This window comes from Bactrocera dorsalis, chromosome 2 (genome assembly GCF_023373825.1).
Source record: "Bactrocera dorsalis isolate Fly_Bdor chromosome 2, ASM2337382v1, whole genome shotgun sequence".
Classification (NCBI taxonomy): Eukaryota; Metazoa; Arthropoda; class Insecta; order Diptera; family Tephritidae; genus Bactrocera; species Bactrocera dorsalis.
In genome coordinates this window covers 40,084,450-40,106,393 of record NC_064304.1, presented here as the reverse complement: position 1 = coordinate 40,106,393, position 21,944 = coordinate 40,084,450, and the positions used below count along the sequence as shown (strand labels likewise).

General features: G+C 33.7%; 2 protein-coding genes across 3 annotated transcripts in view; one reads left to right on the top strand and one right to left on the bottom strand.

The window, feature by feature from the left end:
* Positions 1–16,993, top strand: part of LOC105224593 (tissue inhibitor of metalloproteinase) — a 58,827-nt gene extending 41,834 nt beyond the window's left edge. For both annotated transcript variants that reach the window (XM_019989667.3, XM_011202731.4), the window contains 4 exons: positions 12,530–12,817; positions 15,195–15,280; positions 15,349–15,567; positions 15,683–16,993. In XM_019989667.3, the coding sequence (XP_019845226.2) occupies positions 12,685–12,817; positions 15,195–15,280; positions 15,349–15,567; positions 15,683–15,877 (633 nt within the window). In that variant the 5' untranslated portion in view covers positions 12,530–12,684 and the 3' untranslated portion in view covers positions 15,878–16,993. The remainder of the gene's footprint in view (positions 1–12,529; positions 12,818–15,194; positions 15,281–15,348; positions 15,568–15,682) is intronic.
* The window catches only part of LOC105224594 (synapsin), a 149,754-nt gene that overhangs the window by 77,962 nt on the left and 49,848 nt on the right, over positions 1–21,944 (bottom strand). The window contains 2 exon segments of the mRNA XM_049447333.1: positions 17,723–17,827; positions 17,944–18,087. Coding sequence (XP_049303290.1) covers positions 17,723–17,827; positions 17,944–18,087 — 249 coding nt within the window.

Sequence of the window (21,944 nt, the reverse complement as noted above, 5' to 3'; positions counted from 1 at the left end):
TCCAACATTATTTAAGTTAACTTGTCAGAAACAGCCACATTACGTAAATCAGTTTTAAAGATCGTAAACCACTCATTTATGTCTCGGTTTATTTGGCATTTGTTTGTTACGCTAGATGGAAAGAGTTTTTCATTCAGATAAAACTTATCTACTCACTAATCAGTAGTACGCATTTTAATTTTCTTTAAATTTGAAACACCCTCCTGTACATAGGATAGCTCACACAATTTTCTCCTGAACTACTAACATTTTTACATGCGTTGAATATTTTCCCACAGGTAGGCTATGAGATTGTTGGTTCTGGGGTTTCTTACTATTTTATTGTTGTTTTTATTTTTTGTTTGCTTAAAAATCAATTTTGCCATGCTTGATCATAAACAGACCACTAACTATTCGCGGCAACAAAGTTGCTTTTTCCCACTCACCGCCAATAACAACAGAACAGTCTAGAACGGACCGATAATTTGTGGCATTAGAAGAACTAATGGCCTCTGCAGCTCGTCTGTATTAAGTTGCTACAAATGTGTGCACTTTGTGAGAAAATAAATTCTATATGAATGCTTAATGTAGATTTGTGTTTAGAATGCTTAGTCGCACTCTTATTATTTCTTTTTCCACAGCTTACTGTGTGCATCTCCACACACTGTGCTACTTTCAGCGTATTTTATGATTGCAATAAATAATTTAATTGCTTATAAAATTCAACAGGAATGGTTACGGATTTAATGGAACGGGGTTTATTGAGATGTTAGAAAATTCCAGCTTTTATTATTTCATTTATATGGAAAATGTATGCTTGAGAATTTTTCAATTATTTTTAGCATTGCACTCAACTACTGCCACATAAATGAGTTGTGGAGAATTTCAAAAAATTAGTTGAAAATCGAAAATGCAAAAAAAGGTTCTTAAATCTCATCGTGGTTTTTAAGTACTCTTAGAACCTTGAGAAATCTATATATTATGCAAGAAATATATAAATATTTATATTCGGCGCTGCCACACTGTCGTGCAAATGTTGGTCTTATGCCATCTCGGAGAACAAATTGATTTTTACCTGACAAATTTATTTTTACTTTACAAAATAATAAAATCTCAATCAAACTTGCAAGAAAAATTGCGTAGTTTTTTGAATTACACTAATTTTTGAATTAAAAATTTTGTAAATTTTTATGTGCGACGTATCATCCTTTTCTTTGTTGTGTTTCATAGTCTTATAAAGCAAGTGATTGTTTTAAAAGTTGTAGATATTATCCGCTGATAAAGTGACAAGGTGAAGTTGTCCTCGATAACTCTTCAATATTTTTCATATCATATGTATTAAGACTGACTTTACTTCCTGAAGGTCCACACTAAGGATGTCACCAACTGTGACTACTTAAAAAAGTTGGCTTTTTGAGAATTTTGTAAAGAAAATTACTAGAAAATGCTTTTCTTCGCTTTCTTTTCTATTCTTTTCTTTTCTGTTCAAATTTTGAAGATTTATTTATACATAATAAATATATACCGGGCTTTCGAATAGGGATGATATAATTTCTTAGTGTCGTTTCGGCTATTTTTAATATGTCCTGATCTCAATTTTTTTCCTATATATTCAGTAATGCTCACAATTTCATCATAGAAAGATATACGCAAAAACAACGTTTACAAATCATTCAATTTCATCGGTCTCCAATTCCTACTTTTCGTTCGGTTATAATAATAGTCCACCTGTGCTTCGTCGAATTTTTGAAAATTTTCGCTACGTAATGCTCAGGTGGCAGTAAGACAAAGAATCGCTCGAAGTAATGAAAATATAGCTGCTGTTGAGGCAAGTGTTGTTGAAGACCGCAATTTGTCGATTCCCCATTTTCAAGAATTGGGACTGTCTCAAACCACAACCTACCGAAGTCTTATATAGGATTTGGGCTAGCATCCGTGTAAAATTGTTCTCATTCAAGAACTGAAAACATTGAACCAACGTAAAAGTGATAAATTTGCTGATTTTGCTTGAAAACGATTATGTCTGGTGTGGTAAGTAAACAGAACTGTCGATTCTGGTGCGAAGAAAATCCATAAATTTTTCATGAATTCATTATTCACGAACAACCAGTTCGACAGTCACCTAATTTGTTGCGCTTTTTGGTCTGGTGGAATCATCGGTCCGTACTTCTTCCGAAATGAAGCTGGTGGGTGACACCGTTACTGTCAATGGAAGTAAAGTTCGATGAAAACAAAATTTTTTTGGCCGCAATTTGAAGAAGTTGGTTGTAACATTGATTGGCCTCCAATCAGAGCTGTTAATAATCGATTAATAATCTTAATCATTAATAATTTGATTAAAGTATTTTCATAACTTGATTAACTGATTAAATTAAGATTAAATGCTATTTCCTTTTTAATTAATGATTAAAATTAAATTTAATCAAAATTTAATCATGATTAAAGGGAATTAATTTAGTTTTAAGAATTATTTTACAGATTAAAAAAATTTAATCAAAAATTTAGTTGGATTAAAAATTTTGATTAATTTGGATTAAAGTGGATTAAATGCCAATTAATATTGCATTAATTAAAAAATAATAGTTTATTAAATTATTTCATGTGTTATTATATCTTATATTATGAGTCTAAGCAATATTAATAATATTTAGCAACTCTACTGTTGTTTGTTTACTAGTAGTAAACATATGTTCGCCAATGGATATTGCTTATTTATACACGTGTGTTTTTGATTTGGAAGAGATTAGTAAATTTATATAAATTAGTTACTTTCGTTAAAAATTACTAGTTTCTATTATTATAGATGCAGACGAGGAAACGACAACTTCACAGAGCTTGGGCTATAGTAAAGTAGAGCTTGAAAGCATTATCAGGGAGCAGTTGTACTCATATCTTGCGGACCCAATAAAAAATTGCGCAGTATGGCAGAAGTATGACTTGTTAAAACAAGCTTCGCTCTATTTTAATACGCCTCTGACATCCTCAGCGCCTGTGGAGAGATTGTTCTCTTTCGCAGGAATTATCAATAGCGCCAGAAGAAATGCTTTGAACGATTTTTCATTTGAAAAATTAGTATTGTTAAAAGCAAATAATTGAATCTTTTTTATCTTTATGGTTGAAATTATTGAAATAATGTTAAATTTGTTTGTTTAAATTTTTGTTGAATTATTGTAATGACTATATTTTGTTATTATTTATTTATTTATTGTATTATTAAATTCACCATATTATTTATAAAAAACAATAAATTTAAAAATTAATGGAATATTAATTGCCATTTAATCCACTTTAATCCAAATTAATCAAAATTTTTAATCTAACTAAGTTTTTGATTAAATTTTTTTAATCTGTAAATAAATTTTTCAAACTAAATTAATTCCCTTTAATCATGATTAAATTTTGATTAAATTAATTGTCAATCATTAATTAATCAACGAATTTCGAAAAAAATTAATAATCGAATTAATTAAAAAAATATATTAATTCAATTGATTATTAATTTTAATCCCTTTTTAACAGCTCTGCCTCCAATAAGGTGACGCTTAAAACAATTAGACTACTTCTTGAGGGGTTGTTTGGAGTCCTTACAAGAGCAAAGTGACGCAAGAACTGAAACCGCTTGACCCCCACAATCGTCGTAAGTTCGCGAATTGGGCAGAGCAACAAACAACAACACAGTCATCATTGTATTTCGAAAAAATTACGGGTTGGTGCGGTATGTATTGAGCCGTACTTCTTTCGTGATGATCATGACCGGCACGTTACTGTGTATGGGAATTGCTACCGCTCAATGATAAAGAATATGTTTGGCCCGAATTGCATGATATGGACTTGGACAATATGTGGTTCCAACAGGACGGCGCCACAAGCAACAAAGAGATTGTCACAATCGATTTATTTGGTGAAGGTTTTCTCTCACGAAATGACCCGGTCAATTGTCCACCTCGATGGTGCGACTTGACGCCGTTGGACTACTTCCTGTTAGGCTATGTCAAGTCTATGGTCGACGCCAAGAAGCCAGCAACGATTGATGAACTTCTTACAAATATCGAGCGTGAAATTGCAGCAGTATCAGCCGATTTATGCTTGAAAAGCGTCGAAAATTGGATTCTGCACCTGAACTTCTGCAGGCGTGCCCGCGGTGACCATGCGAAAGAATCCATACATAATGGCACCGTATGTACTTTCACAGGAATAAGGATTTTCTTTGATATCTGAAACCATTTTTGTAGCGCTCGTTATATATACTATATATGTACATGTATGTGTGTATAGTAATTCCGTGCTTTATGTATGTAACACTCAGCCTAAAACACATGTTCGGCAACTCAAGCCATAAGACTAATTTGGATTCTTAAAGGTCATTAAAAAGTCGATGGACGATATGAAAAAATATTTCATGGAATAAGAATACCTATTATCATATACATTTTTACAAAAACAAAAATAAATGCAAGTTTATTGCAAACAATACGCATAACTTCATTTTCAGCAAAATCCAAAAGCTGCAAAATAAATGGTAATTGCTCACAAAAATATGTTATTGACCATATTTTCATCGAAATATTTTGCATTCAATTTTGTTATATTAACATTTCAGCTCTACAAAAGTTATACATGTATACATATGTATATACATATGTATGTATGCTTGTTACTTCGCTGTTTAGTAGTCAGCCAAGGCCCAAAGGTTCCTAACTAAATTATATTGCTTCAAATCATTGCATAAATTTTCGCAGAAGCCAATTCAACAAATGCAAATCATTTAATATTTAATTACCGATGAGCATAATAGTATTAATTTCCGTTCATTAAACAAAGCAGCGCAGTCGCGCAAAGCAGCGGCGACTAATCAAAATGACGACTGCACGGGCGATGAGTGACGAGTAATGACGAACGAATGCTGGCGCATAATCTGCCAACACACCCACTCACCTCAACGAAGTGGCTTCTGGGAAAGGCTATCGTTATTGGCAGCGCAGAAAAACAATAATTAAAAAAAACAACAATAAACAATAAGTAAAACAAACACACAAAAGTGCCAATAAGTTGGATATACATGCATAAGTCAAGTAAACAAGCGAGCAACAAAAACAAACAGCGTAACATTGTCGCTGAAGTGGGCAGGAGAGTGTGTATGTGTGCGGCCGTGTGCTTGTTTAAATATAGCATTTTAATATTTTAAATCTCCGCGACATGACAGCGTATGGATTGTAGTTTCTCATAAGGCAACTGCTGAAAATGCGCCTAAGTTAATATTAAATATTTATTTTATTTATTGCGCTTAGTAAATCGCTCGCAGCGGTCATGATGTGCTGCACGGAGGTGTTGCGCTGTTTGCTTTGGCATTAAAAAAATATTATTTCTATTTTTATAATTTTTTTTGGCTCACAATAAATGCTTCATTAAACAAATCGCTGACACGAGAACGCCGCGAAGATGCTGCGGCATATTTTGTATTTGTAATATGCCTGCTATTTGGTTGCAGACAAGCAGTGGCGCAAGCGTTGGGAATGGTTAGACGTGACTGGGAATTGCTCGGGCGTTAAAGCATGAACACGAAACTGTTAACCAAATGACATTGTTGACATTTCGTGTCATGCCTGACAGCTCGTGATTTAGATGCACAAGTAGGCGGTCACTAATGCCTGTTTTTTAGGTGAGATTATGAATTAGTGTAATCTGTAAGTTCGATCCGAAATAAATTGCCTTTCGAAATATTATGGCTACTTACATATGACAAAGTGCACTTTTCGCATTTGCCACCAATAATTCTCGCATAAGTAAAACGCAATTTATTAGTCAAAGCACTTACAGCTCATTAGTGGCGCTATTAAAACTGTGCGATATGCATAGCACACCGCGGTATAACAGACATATAAATTACTAATGCAATAGCGTGTTGAAAATATTTATTTGCATGAATGCAAAATACTGCACTTTAACAGCTCACACTAAAATTAATTACAACAAAACCAATTAGTTTTACAAAACAGCAAGTAATTATCAACTTGGCAGTTCACTGGAAATTATGAGCACGAAAAAAAGTGCCGATTTCACTTGGACTAACTAACAGATTGTTGCTAGTTATACCCTGAGTGGAGTATATTAAGTTTGCCAGGATGTTTGTAATGCGCTTAACGAAACGTCGGAGAACCTATAAAATATGTATGTACTTAAACGATCAGCGTGACAAGCTCAGTCGATTTGGCCATGTCCGTCTGGCCATATGTATGGCAGTCTATATACGAGTACATATACGCGCACTAGTCTGTCACCAAGCAGCAGCTCATTTGACATAACCGCCTATATCGAACAAGTAAAGCATATGTCTGCCATACAAATTGAGCAATCAAAATCAAGTTTTTGAATGGAAAGCTTTTTTATGTAACCAGTTATCTTCCTGAAATTTCTGAAAGGCATTGCTATAATCTCAGAACATGTTTTCCAGATCGGATCACTATAACATATAGCTGTCATACAAACTGGCTGATCAAACTCAAATCTTTGTACGGAAAACTTTTTTATTTGACGAGATCTGTGCACAAAATTTGGCATGGATTATTGTCCAAAGATTCGCTACAATATATGAGTTAATTTTTTAGATCGGATCACTATAGCATATAGCTGCCATACAAACCGACTGATCAAACTCAAGTCCTGGTATGGAAAACTGTTTTATTTGGCAATGTATCATCGCGAAATTCGGCACAGTTTATTATCTCAAGTATCTCTGTAATCTTAGAAAACAATGTTCAGATCGGCCCACTATAGCATATGGCTGCCATACAAATTCACTGAGCAAATTCAAGTCCTTGTATGGAAAACTGCTTTATTCGACAATGTATCATCACGAAATTTGACATAGATTATTATCTCAGGTGGTGCTATAATCTCTGAAAATATTATTCAGATCGGAGCACTATAGCATACAGCTACCATGTAAACTGACCGATCAAAATCAAGTTAAATATCTTTTTGTACTCTTTTACTCTAAAGAAAGTGCCCCTGTGAAGGGTATTATATTTTTATGACTTTTTCGTTATATTTGCATTTAGTTCTGCGTTATTTTGCATTCGCCACACACAAAGGCGCAGCTAAATAGCGCTGATTGCGGGTTAGAGATCAGCGACCAGATCAACACGATCAATAATGCTTAGTGTATATACATACATATGTACATACTTATGTATCATCTATGTATATTTACATTTGCAGTTATGCACTTGGAAATTCTCACATTGCACATTCGCTCATTCGCATTCACCTTGCGCGCCTTTCAGCGGCTCTTTCATTATGCTTTACGGTTTTATTTGCAAAATAATGCACCGCAATCAATTCACTAATCTCGCAGTAATCACAGCATTGTAAGTTAGTCGCTGCTTGTTAATTTAGACGATTGTTTATTTATGTGCAATTTACAGTTCTGCTTTGAGTTTGCTCATTGATCGATTGATAGCCGTTGGAAATGTGCTCAGTGTTCGAGAGGCGATCGTGACTTTGCTGATGAATTCTCCTTAGTTATTGATTTATTTTAGTTTATTTTTGGAAAGTTGGAAATTTTTATTATTTCTGGAAATTGTTGTGCCACGAATGTTGTAAAATCTCAAAAAAATAGCTATTAGTATACTACTTATATTTTTATAAGTTCTGAGATGTGATATTATTTTCAGGTATTTTTTAACGTCAAAGCGGTTGAACAATTCAAAGTCTCGAATTTAAACTTCTAGTTACAGAAATTTTTTTGTTGGATCAAACTTTTTTGCAGTGTTAAACATGAAGCTAGTTTTTCATAAAAGGACTTGATTTTGATGAATCAGTTTGTATGGCAGCTATACGCTATAGTGGTTCAATATCGACAGTTCCGACAATTGAGAGGCTTCTTGGAAAGAAAAGAGCATACGAAAAAAACTAAAATATATATGTACATATACAAGAAGCTTATAGTAAAATCTGTTTTACTAGTTTACTTGTTTTTCCGAAAAAAATTCCAAGAAAACATATGGCGACACACATATACCCAAGTGTTACATGTGTGAACCAGCCAGCTCGTGTAAACAATTAAATTTGCTTCTAATGAAATTTATTTTGCACCAAAAACATTATCATTAATTTAGCCGCACATTAATGTTAAAATGCAGAAAACCGTTAAACAATTAGGCAATTATTAAAGGACAAAGAGCACAGCACACATTTGAAAACATATGTACATGTACATAGCTATGCGTATGTACGTGTGTTTGGAAAAATGTATCCATTTATTTCAGCAGTAGCTCATTAGTTTAGGCAATTAGACACTTCCACAGACAGCTTTCATCAGCCACAATTGGCCGCCGAAAGACACAGTGGCAACATCGTGCAAGTAAATATGACGCACATATGTATGTAAATATGTATGTGCTACACATGTACGAAATATCTGGGAGTTGGCAAATGAACGCTGGTGCCAAAGTGTCAGTAGACATAACATCTCTTTATGAATCTGAGGCTTTGGGGCCTGTTTATACAGCCACAAGCAAAGCAGAAAGCCGTTAAAATAAATATATAATATATTTGCATGTGTGTGGGTGTCTGCATATCAATTTATATTCCCGTTTATTTGCAACACGGTTATTATTTAACTGCAGAGATAACTTTAGTAGTAACCGCATAAATTTTTATGGCCACATAACGGCATTTATATTTAATACCGAATATTATAATTGCGACTGTATGACCATAAATACACTATAATTAAATTTAAATTACATTTGCGGTTATAACCTTACTTTGATTACGAATGTACTCTCTACATATAATTTCAGCTTTAATTGCACAAATATTTCCGATTTTCACTTTTCATTTGGGAATATACATATATTATGAATTTAATTTTGTAGAAAAAGAAGAGAGCATATGTATAGTATATGTGTATATATGTTTATGTATAATACATACATATGTATATGATAACTTTTTCTACAAAATTCTTTTTTCTGAATATCTGAAAATATACCGTCTCATCAATTTTGACCCTGAGCCTACAGTTCATCTTCTCTTCACAACAGTTATTAAATTTCATCCTCATTTCTGTCAAAATAATCAATCACAGTCTCATTTTCTAAACATTTGTATAAGTCACTGTTGCGATGTTCTCCACTACCTTTCTTTTCATGACCCAATTCGATTAGAATTTTCTTGAGAGTGGTTATTATGATTACACGTACTGAGAACTGTTGGAGGGAGATACATTCGATTGTATATTTGGTGTTATATCTTTATACTTATATATAAATCTTCTGACCGTGTGTTTGCATTTGAACTGCTCCTAAACGGATGGACCGATTTTGATGAAATTTTGTGTGTATGTTCAAGGAGATTCGAGAATGGTTTAGATTTACAATTTGGTCCACTGGAAAATGTTTTTTAAATTATTTTTTCATTTTTAATCAATTGTTAATTTTGGAATGTTTGACCGATAGATGGCGCTACCATCGCAGTATCCAATATTCAAACCTTAAATTGGCGTAAACGTGCATTAAACAAAACGATGCCAAAGTAAAAGGCGACATCTGTGGATCAAGTTTTTATATTGTGGACAGAGTTCGTTCTTAATATCATGTTCAGACCGAAAATTTAAAAGGTTAGATTACATTTAAGCATTTCATAACCCAACAGTGTTCTCACTGCCGTTAGAAAGATCAAAAAACAGCTGTTATTGTCATTCAAGAATTCACATCGCTTAATATTTATCAAAAGAAAAGATTGTCATATAGTATTTTGAAATAAAAGCCGTCTTTTTCCAAATATTTTCCATATAATAGAAATAGTGGATGCATTTTTTCATTTGTTAAGTCGATTTTCAGGTGAAATTAGATTCAAATAATAAAATTGCTAAATATTGGGAATGGTAGAATAGAACTGCAATCAAATACACAATGCAATGAATTAAAACTGGCTCATTTATCATTCGATGAATAATATACCACGGGCATCCCAAAAGACTGATGCCATAACCTTGCCAACCGATTTTTTTGTCTTTCCACGCTTGAGAACCGTTTCTTAATATGCAGTCCACCAGGCTGACAATCGATTGGGCTCGATTGATTTCCCTGATGCACAGCCCAAATTCAATAGTATTTTTACCCCAAAAACCAATTCTTTCTTGACGCACGAAATGCTTTTTGATTCATTTTTGTTGCTTCATCAAAAATGCGATTATTCCTTAACTAATACTTATAATCTAACTAACAGAAATCATATAGATGGTATTAGTAGTACTACCTATGTATCAGCCACAGTAAAACGTAGGCGGGTCCTCTAGTCTACTTATGAATTTAAAAATTTTAAACTTGATATATAGTATATGCCGATTTACATATATTTGTGAATAATTTCCGAAAATTTGATGGTGATCCGACATATAGTTTCGGAGATAGGAGCGTATTTGTAAAAACTTAAAGTGATCGGCTCCCAAAACTTTAAGCGCTTTTTTCTTGAAACACTGCTCTCAGAGTCGCTGAGAAAAATTACTCCGAAATAGCTGGACCGATCTACTTGAAATTTTAAAACGACCTTCTCAATTACATTTGTCAGGTAATGATAAAAGATATAAGATTTTTTAATCATACGAACGAATATTAACCGAATGTGCACACTATCCGCATCCTATCCATACAGTACAGCTGATATTCGAAAATGCGACAACAGGGATCGAACTTAAGAAATTTACGACATACTCCATTTCGGTTGAGCGATAATGCGTTTATTCAAAACATTCTTTTCACGCGCATCTCAGTGATGAACTGATGCTTCTGGCAATTTTAAACTACTTTGGGCACGGCTCATAACAAAAATGTATAGACAATGAGAAACAAACAGAAATCTGCAAATTTACGAGAATTTACAAAGTTCTTAAACTAACATCGAACTTTTGCTGAAATGCCACATTAACTAGATTTTGTGATGGCTAAATTATTATTACCGTTAACGAAAGTTGAAAGCGTTAAGCTCTTGACAAACACAATGTAATGCACCACATCTTCTCAGTATTGTTATTGCGTTATTATTAAAGATAGTAACAAGATTCACAAACTTTTACTTATTATGGGTTTGAATATGTATGTATGTATGTGCAAACAAGTACTTTTACAGTCTCCGAGTAAAGCAGTTTAACTGAGCATAAACTCAATACGACTTACGCAACTTTGTAAATACTTATAGTACGTAGTATACGAAAGTGATTGATGGGCAATAGTGTTTACAGCAGGAGAGCCAACATCTCAAGGATAACAAGTTATTTAGATTACATATTTATATTTGTATTTCAAGTTGCTGAAAATATTGTAGTAATTTGTAACGACACTCAATTTATGTGATTAAATTTCGTAAGAGCTGACTATGACGTTTAGAAGTGCAGATTTATTTGAGGATATAAATATGTATAGTATTATTAATAGTTGAGGGATTTCTTAATGAAAAACGAACAAAACGCTATTATTGATGACTTAAATCAAAACTTAAGAAAGCTGCTATTAGTCTATTAGAAGTAATAGCTTTACTTCAATTTTATTAATTTTCCTTCATATAAGGAGTTCATTGCTGAAGATTTATTGCTTTAATTTTCCATTTTTACACTTAAAGTCGAAGCCACTGCCTCCGAATTTCGTTAGTAAATTTTAATAATTTCGACTCGTTGGATTGTATGTCTTTCTATGAAATGGCAAACCTTACTGAAGAGAAATGTCAAAAGAGCGGGAAAAAAGATGGCGTCCTTTGCGGTCTCTATCGATCTACTTTTGTAATTTTATTTATTTAGTTTTGAATTTCTTTTTGAAATTTAGAATTTTTCACTTATTTCATGTAATTTTTCTTGTTCGTAGCATATTAATATGTATTGCTTTCAAACATTAGCCGATTTGTAGGAAAACTTATCAGCTTCGTAATCAATTTTGCTTGAACAAACTTGCTTAAACAGATATTATTAATATTTATTTTGTTAAGCTCAAACGTATTTGCTCAAGACTAAACAAACTAATTTTGGAAACACAAATACAACCCTGTGCGAAGGTGTCGCCTGAAGCCTTCTTCAAATCACTTGTTGTTGTTTCGTAATATTTTGCGGTTTGCGCTTGACATGATGACATTCAAAACAGAAAGCAAACATATAAGTAAATAAATATGTATGTATGTATGTCGGTATGACTACCGACACAATATTTTAAGCAGAGAGGGAAAACATTTACATAAGTGATAAAGACACACTTGGCATGTACTCGTAGTACATAAAACAATTGATTTGACGCACTCAAGCTGATGGAGAGTGTTACATAAGTGCTGGCAAATAAATAATAAATTTCAAAATAAAATTAGTTTTAGTGGATTATTTAGTTATAAAAACATTTTTGTTTGCCAGCAGAAATGTTTCTGACAGCTGACATGGGACTACAAATCACACAAACTTTTTATTGCAATTCGAATTAAGTTAATTAAAATAGCTTAGCAAACATTTTACAACAACACACTCAACAGAATACCGTACTATATTTATTCGTTTATTTTTCCGTTTCAGCAAAAGCTTCAAAACTACTCGGTGACAGTTACACACTCGACTCAAGGCACTAGAAAATAGCCCACCCATCCACCGCTCGCTGGCAAAGCGACACCAGAAAAGGCAAAGCAAATAAAGCAAATACAAATCAAGTGCAAAATCAATAGCTGTCAACTATGGATGTTGGAAAATATTTGGGATTATTGGCGCTGATGCTGCTCTCGCTGTTGGCGCTCTACAGCAGCCCGGTGAAGGCGTGCAGCTGCATGCCCAGCCATCCGCAGACACACTTCTGCAATGCTGATTATGGTAAGTGGAGAGCAGAGTGGGTTTGGTATGCGTGTACACTCAGCCACTGTGACTGACGGACAGCACGGAAGGATACATGACACGTAGCCCCCTTTAGGCAGGAAGCCACTGTGTAAATATTACTGTAGCAAAATGTAGAGTATAGTAAATATAGGAAGGAAGCTGCTTCTGGCTTCGTTGTGCAGAAATAATACATTAAAGTGTGCCCGTACAAATTATATTATCTCATCATAGTCGCTGTAGAGTGGCAGCATAGAGCTTTAAGTGCGAAGAGGTGTCTAGATAGCTAAATGTTTTGTTTGTACGAGTGCAATTGGATATGCCTAGGGTTTTTTATATGTTTGAGTTAAAATTAAATCGAGTCTCACTTAAGCTTGATTAATATTTTGCTCTTATTAATCCTACGTCCAAGAAGATATTCACTTTTAAGAAATTAATTAAAGAAGTAATCGATAAGTATCTATAAAAATCGATAAAAAAAATATGCGAAATATTTATTTATGTTTTTCATATAATTCAATCTAAAGAATATTTGTTGAACAAAAAACGAGTTATCGAATATATATTTCGAATACAATCGATAATTTCGATAAAAGTAAACGAAAAATTTATTTATATTTTTCTTATGATTAAATCGGAAGAATATTTCTTAAAAAATGTAAACGTATAATCGACAAAAGCTGAATAAAATCGATAAATCTCGACAAAAAATCGAAATATTTACTTTTTTATAATTTTTCTTACAGTAAAATGTTCAAAATCCAAGAATCATTTGAAATAGTAATCGATAATTTACGATAAAATTTAAGCGATATTTGTCTTCTTCTTTAAGATTTGAACGAAAGAATACATACAATCGATATTTTTATGGAATTAGTCAATTAATCGATAAATATCCAAAAAACGAAGACGTAATCGATTCAAATCGATCAAATTAATCGTTTTTTTTCACGTATTTCAAGGAATATTGAACAATAAAATTACTAACTCTATTTACAAGAAAACACTAGGTATGTCGAGTATTTTTAAAGGTCTTAAAATATGTTTCATTCAGACAATCATTGACTCTTCGAGCAGTCCTCGTATATTAAAAATACTTGCACGAGCCAACGCTAAGCAGCATTAAGACATTTTGCCTGCAGATTCGTTACAAGAAAATAATTTTCCCTATTTCCTTAAGCGTTTATAACCATCTGCAAAGGATTCTGAAGAAAAATTATACGAGCTGCGCTTGGATGCGCAAGCAAAGTTGAAGCTTCGAAGCGCCGTCTATGTTGGCGGCTTCTGCAAGGAATCAACAACTAACACTGGGGATTGTAGATATGTATTGAAGATTATTGCGTTACTCTAGACACAGCTTGTTGTTACAGTTATTAGTTTCTCTTGCACTTGCAGTTACTTCCGAGTTCTCCGGAACTCCTGAGACTACTTTATCTCTATCGTTGTAGTTCGTAGTATTTTATTTGAATGAGAACATGCAACTAAATAAACATTAATATTTCTCTATTCTGTTGCTCTTACGCTGGGGAAATTTGTTGCTTAGCTTTGTTCGTTTTAAGTAATTTCTTACACATTTTAATCGGAAAGGCAGTGCAGGTGTAAGTGGCGTATACTTGATTTGCGATGAAAATTGGAAAATATTCGTAACGAGAGGTGAAAGCGTAATTGTAGTACTATAATTTGTGAAACGAAAAGTATTAGCTTTAACTGATTGTGATTTGAATTGGTAAAACTGGTTGCCAAAAAAAAACTAGTGAATTTTTATCCAATGAAAGGTTATCAATTCAAAAGTCAGTTGAAATATTATTCGATAAAAGAAAGCGATATTTGCCTTATTCTTTGATATGCATAGGAAAGTATACTTAAAATCGTTAATTTAAAAGAATAAGTAATCGATAAATCCAGATATCGATTGAAATAGTAATCGATAAATATCGTTAAAAATTTATTCGAAAGTCGTCTAACTTTAAGTTAAAATAATAAGTAATCGATTAATACATACACCAATTGAAATCGTAGTCGATGAATTTCTCGAAAAAACAAGACATATTTGTCTTCTTCTTTAAAATTCGAAAGAGTACCTAAAATCGCTATTTTTATAGAAGAAGTAATCGATAAAAGTTGATAAAAAATCTAAATGGTAACCGATTATTATTTTTTATTCCTTTAGTAACTAGAAATATTTTTCTGATTCAAATTAGAATAGTTCGAAACTAGTTTTGTATGTAATGCATTGCTTAAGGGCATGTGATATTATGAACAATGAGGCTAACTTGTAGCGAGAGCGACTGTTTAGCAAATCCATATCATTATCATAACTCACAAACTTTCTTTCACAAATTATTCAAAACTTCATTTGTTATTTTAAAACTTTCAGTTGTCATAATACGCGTAATGCGCAAGTCCCTCCGTTTAGTGCAAGACAACGTCGCATACAAAGTGGAAGTCAAGAAGTCATATAAGGTAAGTGAGCACTTAGAAATTGAGTAAAACGCCAATAACATGGAATAAATTTTAAATTGTGTACGCAGATGAACGAAGCCGGTCACAAGCTGCTCAAACACGGTCGTATAGTAACACCCAACTCTGATGCTATGTGTGGCATCAACCTGGATATAGGCAAGCTCTACGTGATTGCCGGTCGTGGTCCGTATTTAAACAGTTGCAGCTATGTTAAGGAGTATCTGAAAATGTCGGTGGTTGAGAGACGTGGGTTTGCCGGCGCATATCGCAAGGGTTGTAAATGCTCGGTGAGTATTGGAAAATGTTTGAATGGATTTACGATTTGCTTTGTTAGATCAGAATTTTATTGTTTACCCCTCAAGAGGAAAAAATATAGTAATTAAAATTTTCTTCTTCTTACAGGTGCAACCCTGTTTCGGCCAAAGCTGTTTAAGTGAACACCAATCGGCAACCTCGTGCAAATGGTCGCCCTTCGCTAAGTGTGAGACCGATTATAGCGCCTGTATTCCCTCACACTACCGCACTCCCGAAGGCATCATCTCCAAGTGCCACTGGCGAAGAACGCCGGCATACAAGAAATGCATGTCCGATCCATAAATCGCACATCACATATATACTAGTTATGTATGTATATAAAAAACGAGGCAGTAAAATAATTGAGCGAAATCAGCAAGAAATAGTTTTACACGAAAATTTGCTGCTTATTCTTGGTAGTTTAGCTGTATTTTACGAAATAATACTTATTTAATTTTAACATGTTACATATATACATACATGTACACACTGAAATTCATATGTATGTATTGGTTGTAGTTGTACACGCGCAGCATTTCCATTTTGATATTTACAAACACATTTAATTAGTTTTCGTAATTTCATTTAATTATTAAACATTATTATTAATTACCTTTAATTTTTTTTTAATTTATTATTAATTTTGTGAGATTATCAATAATTTTTATTATTTATTTTTTTTTTTATTTAATTTAATTTAGAAAAAATTATTTTTTTTTAATTTTTTAAGATTAGCTTTTAATTTATTGAAATGATTTATTATTAATTTCAGTTAATTTTTTTTAATTTTTTTATTTAATTTAATTTAGAAAAAAAAATTTTTTTTTTCATTTTTTAAAATTAGCCTTTAATTTCTTGAAATGATGTTGTAACATAAAAAATTTTAATTTTTTATTATTAGTTTTTCCGGTTTTCCATTTTTTAATTTTTTTTATACATTTTTAATTATTTTTTTTTACAAATTAGGCTCACTTACTTAGATTGCCTTTTAAATTTCGGGATTATGCAAGCCAAGTGTTGCAACCTGACAACTTATAACTTTAACGTAAAGCTTGACATATTTGCTGTTATACAAACTCAAAACGTTTTGACACCACTATTTCTGTAGCTGACAGTAACTTAAAATATTCTTCCCTACCAAAAAATAAAATTAAGTCGGGAACATTTCTTACAATTTTCAATGTAGATTGATTTATCAAGATTTGACGATGAAGCTTCAAAAAGGGCCAGCTATATATATGCTATAGTGAATTCAATCGAGTTCGTAGATCACGAAAATACGGATTTCGTGATGGTCTTCCAAAATCAGTTGTTGTTCCGGAAACTATTCATGCTAATAATTGCTAATATTGCCAGATCGTCATGTGACTTATCGTGAAACAGAGGTATTCGATGGGCATTTAACTGAAAAAAAAACAATTTTTCACGTTGAATCCCACACAATTTGTCCATCGCTCAAGAAAGGCTCGCATCGATTGGTCGTGAGAAATGTTAACAAAATATGATAGCTGTGCTTCGAAACTAGTCTATGACGTCGTAACAGGAGATGAATCGTGAATTTTTGCATATGAGCCTGCAAGTAAACTGCAGTTGACCGTATGGGTGTTTAAGCCGCATGAGTTATCCTCCATATAGTTCTGACTTTGAACCGATTGACTTCTTTTTATTTCCCACCATAAAAGATAAACTAAGAGGTAAACGTTTTTCAACACCCAAAGAGGCGGTTTTTGAAATACATCAATCAAAGTGGCAAAAGCGCTTCGACAACTGCTTCAAACGCTTGCGAAAGTATACAGATCTTAATTGAGAATATTTTAGAACACGAAAAAGATATTTTCGATTATTAAATTTTTTTCTTCTCCCTAATCTCGATATATAAGAGGCAACCTAGGTACTACAGTACATTTTAAATTCATATTTTCACATGAGAAATTTCATTTCTTTCACATCTTCTCACTTATTCTCTTACCCTATATCTCTTCACCTAATTAGAGCTTTAATTGTATGTACATAAATATAATATTATTAACTGTTATTTGTATTTATTGTAATAAAGCCACAAATAATACTTGTTTATATGTGTAAAAATATACGAAAAATTCGAAATTTATTGAAACTGAATTCTGAGAAAAGTGAAACTGCACTTACCAAATCCCTAGCGTTGGGGAAGAAGGTCTGCTCGATCAATGGAAAAGCGTCGCGACCCAAGCGACGTTGCAATTGAAGCAAGTGAGCAAATACCCAAGGTTTGTCCTGAAATAAATATTTTTTTTTTCATAAAAAAATATTGAAAAATAAGTAAGGTAAGCAGTAGGTAAGTACACACGTAAAAAAAAAATCAAAACCAATCTTCATCATATGCTACACACCTGAAATTGATAAATCGAGTGCAACGAATTAATGCTGGGCACGCCGCCATACTTGAGCCCGATAATGGTCGAGCGATAGTCGTTGGAACCGTCGCGTGGTGGTTGGCGTATCAGCACAAAATCCGGTCGGAATGAGCGTGCCACCTGTTGAGAGAGAAAGAGTGTGTGAGTGTTAGCAAAAAGGCTTGCAAATAAATAATTATAGTTGTTGTTAAAACCGTAGTGAATTTTGCTTTCATGTACGTGAGTACCTAATGTGTCCCTGCTGAAATCCTTTAAATCATTTATGCAACGTAAATGTTCAATTTGTAGATAAAAATACAATTAAGCCTGCTGGCAATGCACGTGAGAGCAATTAAATGTGATATTTCTCCCAAAAGGATAACTGTGGGAGCTAAAAAAATATAATTGTTGCTCATGCACGCGGGTTTTACTTAACATTTACAGTGTTGGGAAAGTTTAAGTCTAGGAAAAAGAAATCTATTATTTTTTCATAAAATTGTAGGTTTTATTTAGCATGATCCATGAGTCTGATTTAAGCCAAATGTGGTATGATTTCTTCGGTAACTTGTTGCCATTTTGCAGGTATCATATAAACACTCATCCTTATTGGTAAAAACGCTGGGAATACTGGGAACAATTCACATTTTTCTCCTGAGGAGAATTTTTCAACTGCAAAATCATCAACCATAGACAAGAACAGATAGTAATAGATCGCTTTAGTGAGCTGTTACGGATTTACCATATGTGTGTGCTCTTTTTCTCTTGGAACAGAATGCCTCTCCTATTAGCAAAGGCTGCCATCTCATGGAAGATTTATTCTTTTTTGCCTAATATAATGGACTTGATCGCTCTTATACTTCAAGGTATACATACTACTAAAGACCAATCTATTGGAAAAAATAGTCCATTATTTTTATCTTTATCTCGATTTGAAAAGATGTTGGAAAAGTTTTGAGCTACGTATATCCTAAAACCATTTTTAAGGTTAAGTTTAATCCTCTCGTCCATTCTTGACTGATTTTTTTTCAATTTGTGGTAATACCATAGCCGTCTCTAATCTCCATCTGAGATCGCCATCATCATCAACTGATGATCAAGACGTCAATAAAAGAAAAGAATTGGTGCTTGATAATCGACTATTAAAAGTCAGAGATCTTATAGATATCGTTGGAATATGGCACGGATCAGTTAAAACAATTTTAAAAGCACAATTGGACCTAAGAAAAGTGAAAGTTTGAGTGGTTCCAAAATCACTCAATGTTTTCGAAAAAGAGCGTCGCGTTAACGCTTGTGTAACAATGCTTTCTGACTACCAAGATTTCAATCCGACCGGCCCAAGTGCTAACAAAGAATACTATTTGAGTTTTATATTTCGTTTGGCGGAGCTGTTCGTAGAAAGAGGCGGAAGTATGGGCCGACAACTGTTGGTTTTTGCACCAGGAGAATGCACCGTCGCTTGCTGCGTTGATTCTCAAACGACCGCTCCAGGGAAACCGTTTCGAGTCAATCAACGACATTAAATGTGAATCTCTACACGCATTAACTTTGGCAACTGTTCCGGGGATTGGAAAAAAGGTTGGAACAAGTGTATTGGGACCAAGGCGGATAACTTTAAGGGGTCGAGATAAATTTTTAAGAATATATTAAGAACTTAAAAATTTTGAACAAAGTCTTACTATTTTTTGACCATAATAGTAGTATAACACAAAAAAAACTAAAGTCGAAATACCTTGGAACTGAAATTACTTTTCTTGCAAATTTGGCGAGCAAAACGAGAATCCAATTTTGTAATTTCTATCCTCAACATCTCCACAATAGCTTAAAAAAACGACTGTTCTTACTTTTACCCAATATTAGCCCATATCTTAGCTAATTATAAATCAATTCTTAATTTCGAAACGTTTTAAGAAAGAAATAACTAAGTTTCGAATGATATGTAGACGTCGTGATAAAGTTTAAGGGTTTACATGGGTTTACGGGTTTCAAAAATACATTTGTTTTTATTATATTATTAAATTTTGCAATACTTCTAGAATATTGTCCTAAATTTCAAGTTGCTCCGAGTAATAGTTTCGGAGATAACAGCCTTGAGAACTTGTGCGCGCGAGGCTAGCTAGAAAGTTGTTACAGGCTACAAGTTTAATTAGTTGCTTTAACAATTTAACAATTAAATATTTATTTAAATTGCTCTCTAAGTTTGTCATAGATATTTCTAATACCGAACTTTTTGATTACACAAGCACTAATACAAGGAAATTCTAGAAAGAAATGTGTACGCATTTTGTCATCAAATAAGTGTGAAGTACCAATTAGTGTGCTAAGAGTCCACAAACAGATTTATATGCATTTGCTTATCATAATAAGCACGCATGTTTATAAACAAATGATTTTATGTCGCAGAACACTTGTTTCCGCGCAGCTCGCCAGGGGCCCATTATGCAAACACGCATACATTTCTGAGTAAATCATTAATGGCGGCGACCTTCACAGTCGACGTGGCAGCGAGTGTTCAGAGAAAAAAAACTTGTCAGCCTAATTGCCGATAAGACTTGGTATGCTCACGGTTGCATGAGCAAAAAGCTTGGGTGTTAAGAAGAAATAATATTGTTATTACAAGTATAAAATGGAAGTATAATGCATACTATATGTATTTGAAGGAGGATGGAGCTATGTGTAGAATTTCACGCAAGTAAGGAAAGTTCTCTGAGCGCCATTCACTTGGGAGTGGCCAGAAACGATTCTTTTACATATGGCTCAAGTAGCGCACCACTTCGAGTCTTAGAGCAAGTATTCTCTGGGTAGCTTAAGAACATCCGTTTGAAGGCGAATTAAAGTAGGAAAGCTAACCGAATCATCCCTCTACAGGATTGAGCCCTGGTTTTGCGACCCGCCGTGTAAAAAGCACTACTAATAAAAAGAAGAAAAAAGAGGACCGACACACCCCATCTCTTTGTCGATTATATCGCCGCAAAACTAATAAGGCTGTGTAAACTGATGTGGAGCAATACCAAAATCTCCATCAGGATCGGGAAGGACTTTTCCGTGCCGTTCGATACGAAACTAGGTGTTAGACAAGGCGACTCTCGATCGTGCGAATTTTTCAATCTACTCCGGGAGAAAATGAGAGGCATGGACGATGAAAAAATCTTAAGAGTCTGCGTAAGGAGTTTCTAGAGAAAGGTTCTGCGAAAGATTTATGGTCCTTTACGCATTAGCGACGGTGAATACCGCAGTCTCTCCAGCTCTGAGAGTTCAGAGCATAACTCATGCGCACGACTGAGCTACATGCTTTCATCGGTACTTGGTCCGGTTGTAGATGTTTTTTTTTAGCAGACGTCATCCGAAATTAGTACATGTAGTAAATCTCAAAACTTTTAGCCGTATCAAAGGCTAGTCAAAGAATAATATCGACACTATCCCCTCGACAGTCTAGTTTTTGCTAAGCTATTTAGAAGGATCTTGAATATCATGACTTTAGTCAAAAGTACGGGAGTTTTTTCTAACTATTTCATGAGATCTTTTGATCTCTGTCGCAACTTATCAACTCAGACAATTAATGATACTATAATAAATCGAATTTAAGTTAGGTCTCTATAGATCCCAGTACCTAAGCGAGCAGTAGTTTTACAGTAAAGGTATTTGACTACTACACTGCAGTGGTTTTATATTAATATTCCGGCCTATATGCATCGAGTTGTACGGTATAAAAAAAACTACTCATGAAAAGAAGTACACCCTATATCCAATCTCTTGATTTCCTTTCGTTGATAAGATTCGGACCCGTCTTAATGTAGACATATATAATTTACCACGGAAAATGGAAATAAATGCGCTTGAGTGGCTTCGCTGCAACTGCGAGCATCATAATGAAACTAAAGTCGAAGTGCAAACAAAGTTCACAAAGGCCCAGACTAGGCTGAGTGTTCGAGCTTTACGAACATAACGGACATATGTATGTATATATATATGTACATATACAGTGGCGGACAAAAGTCTAC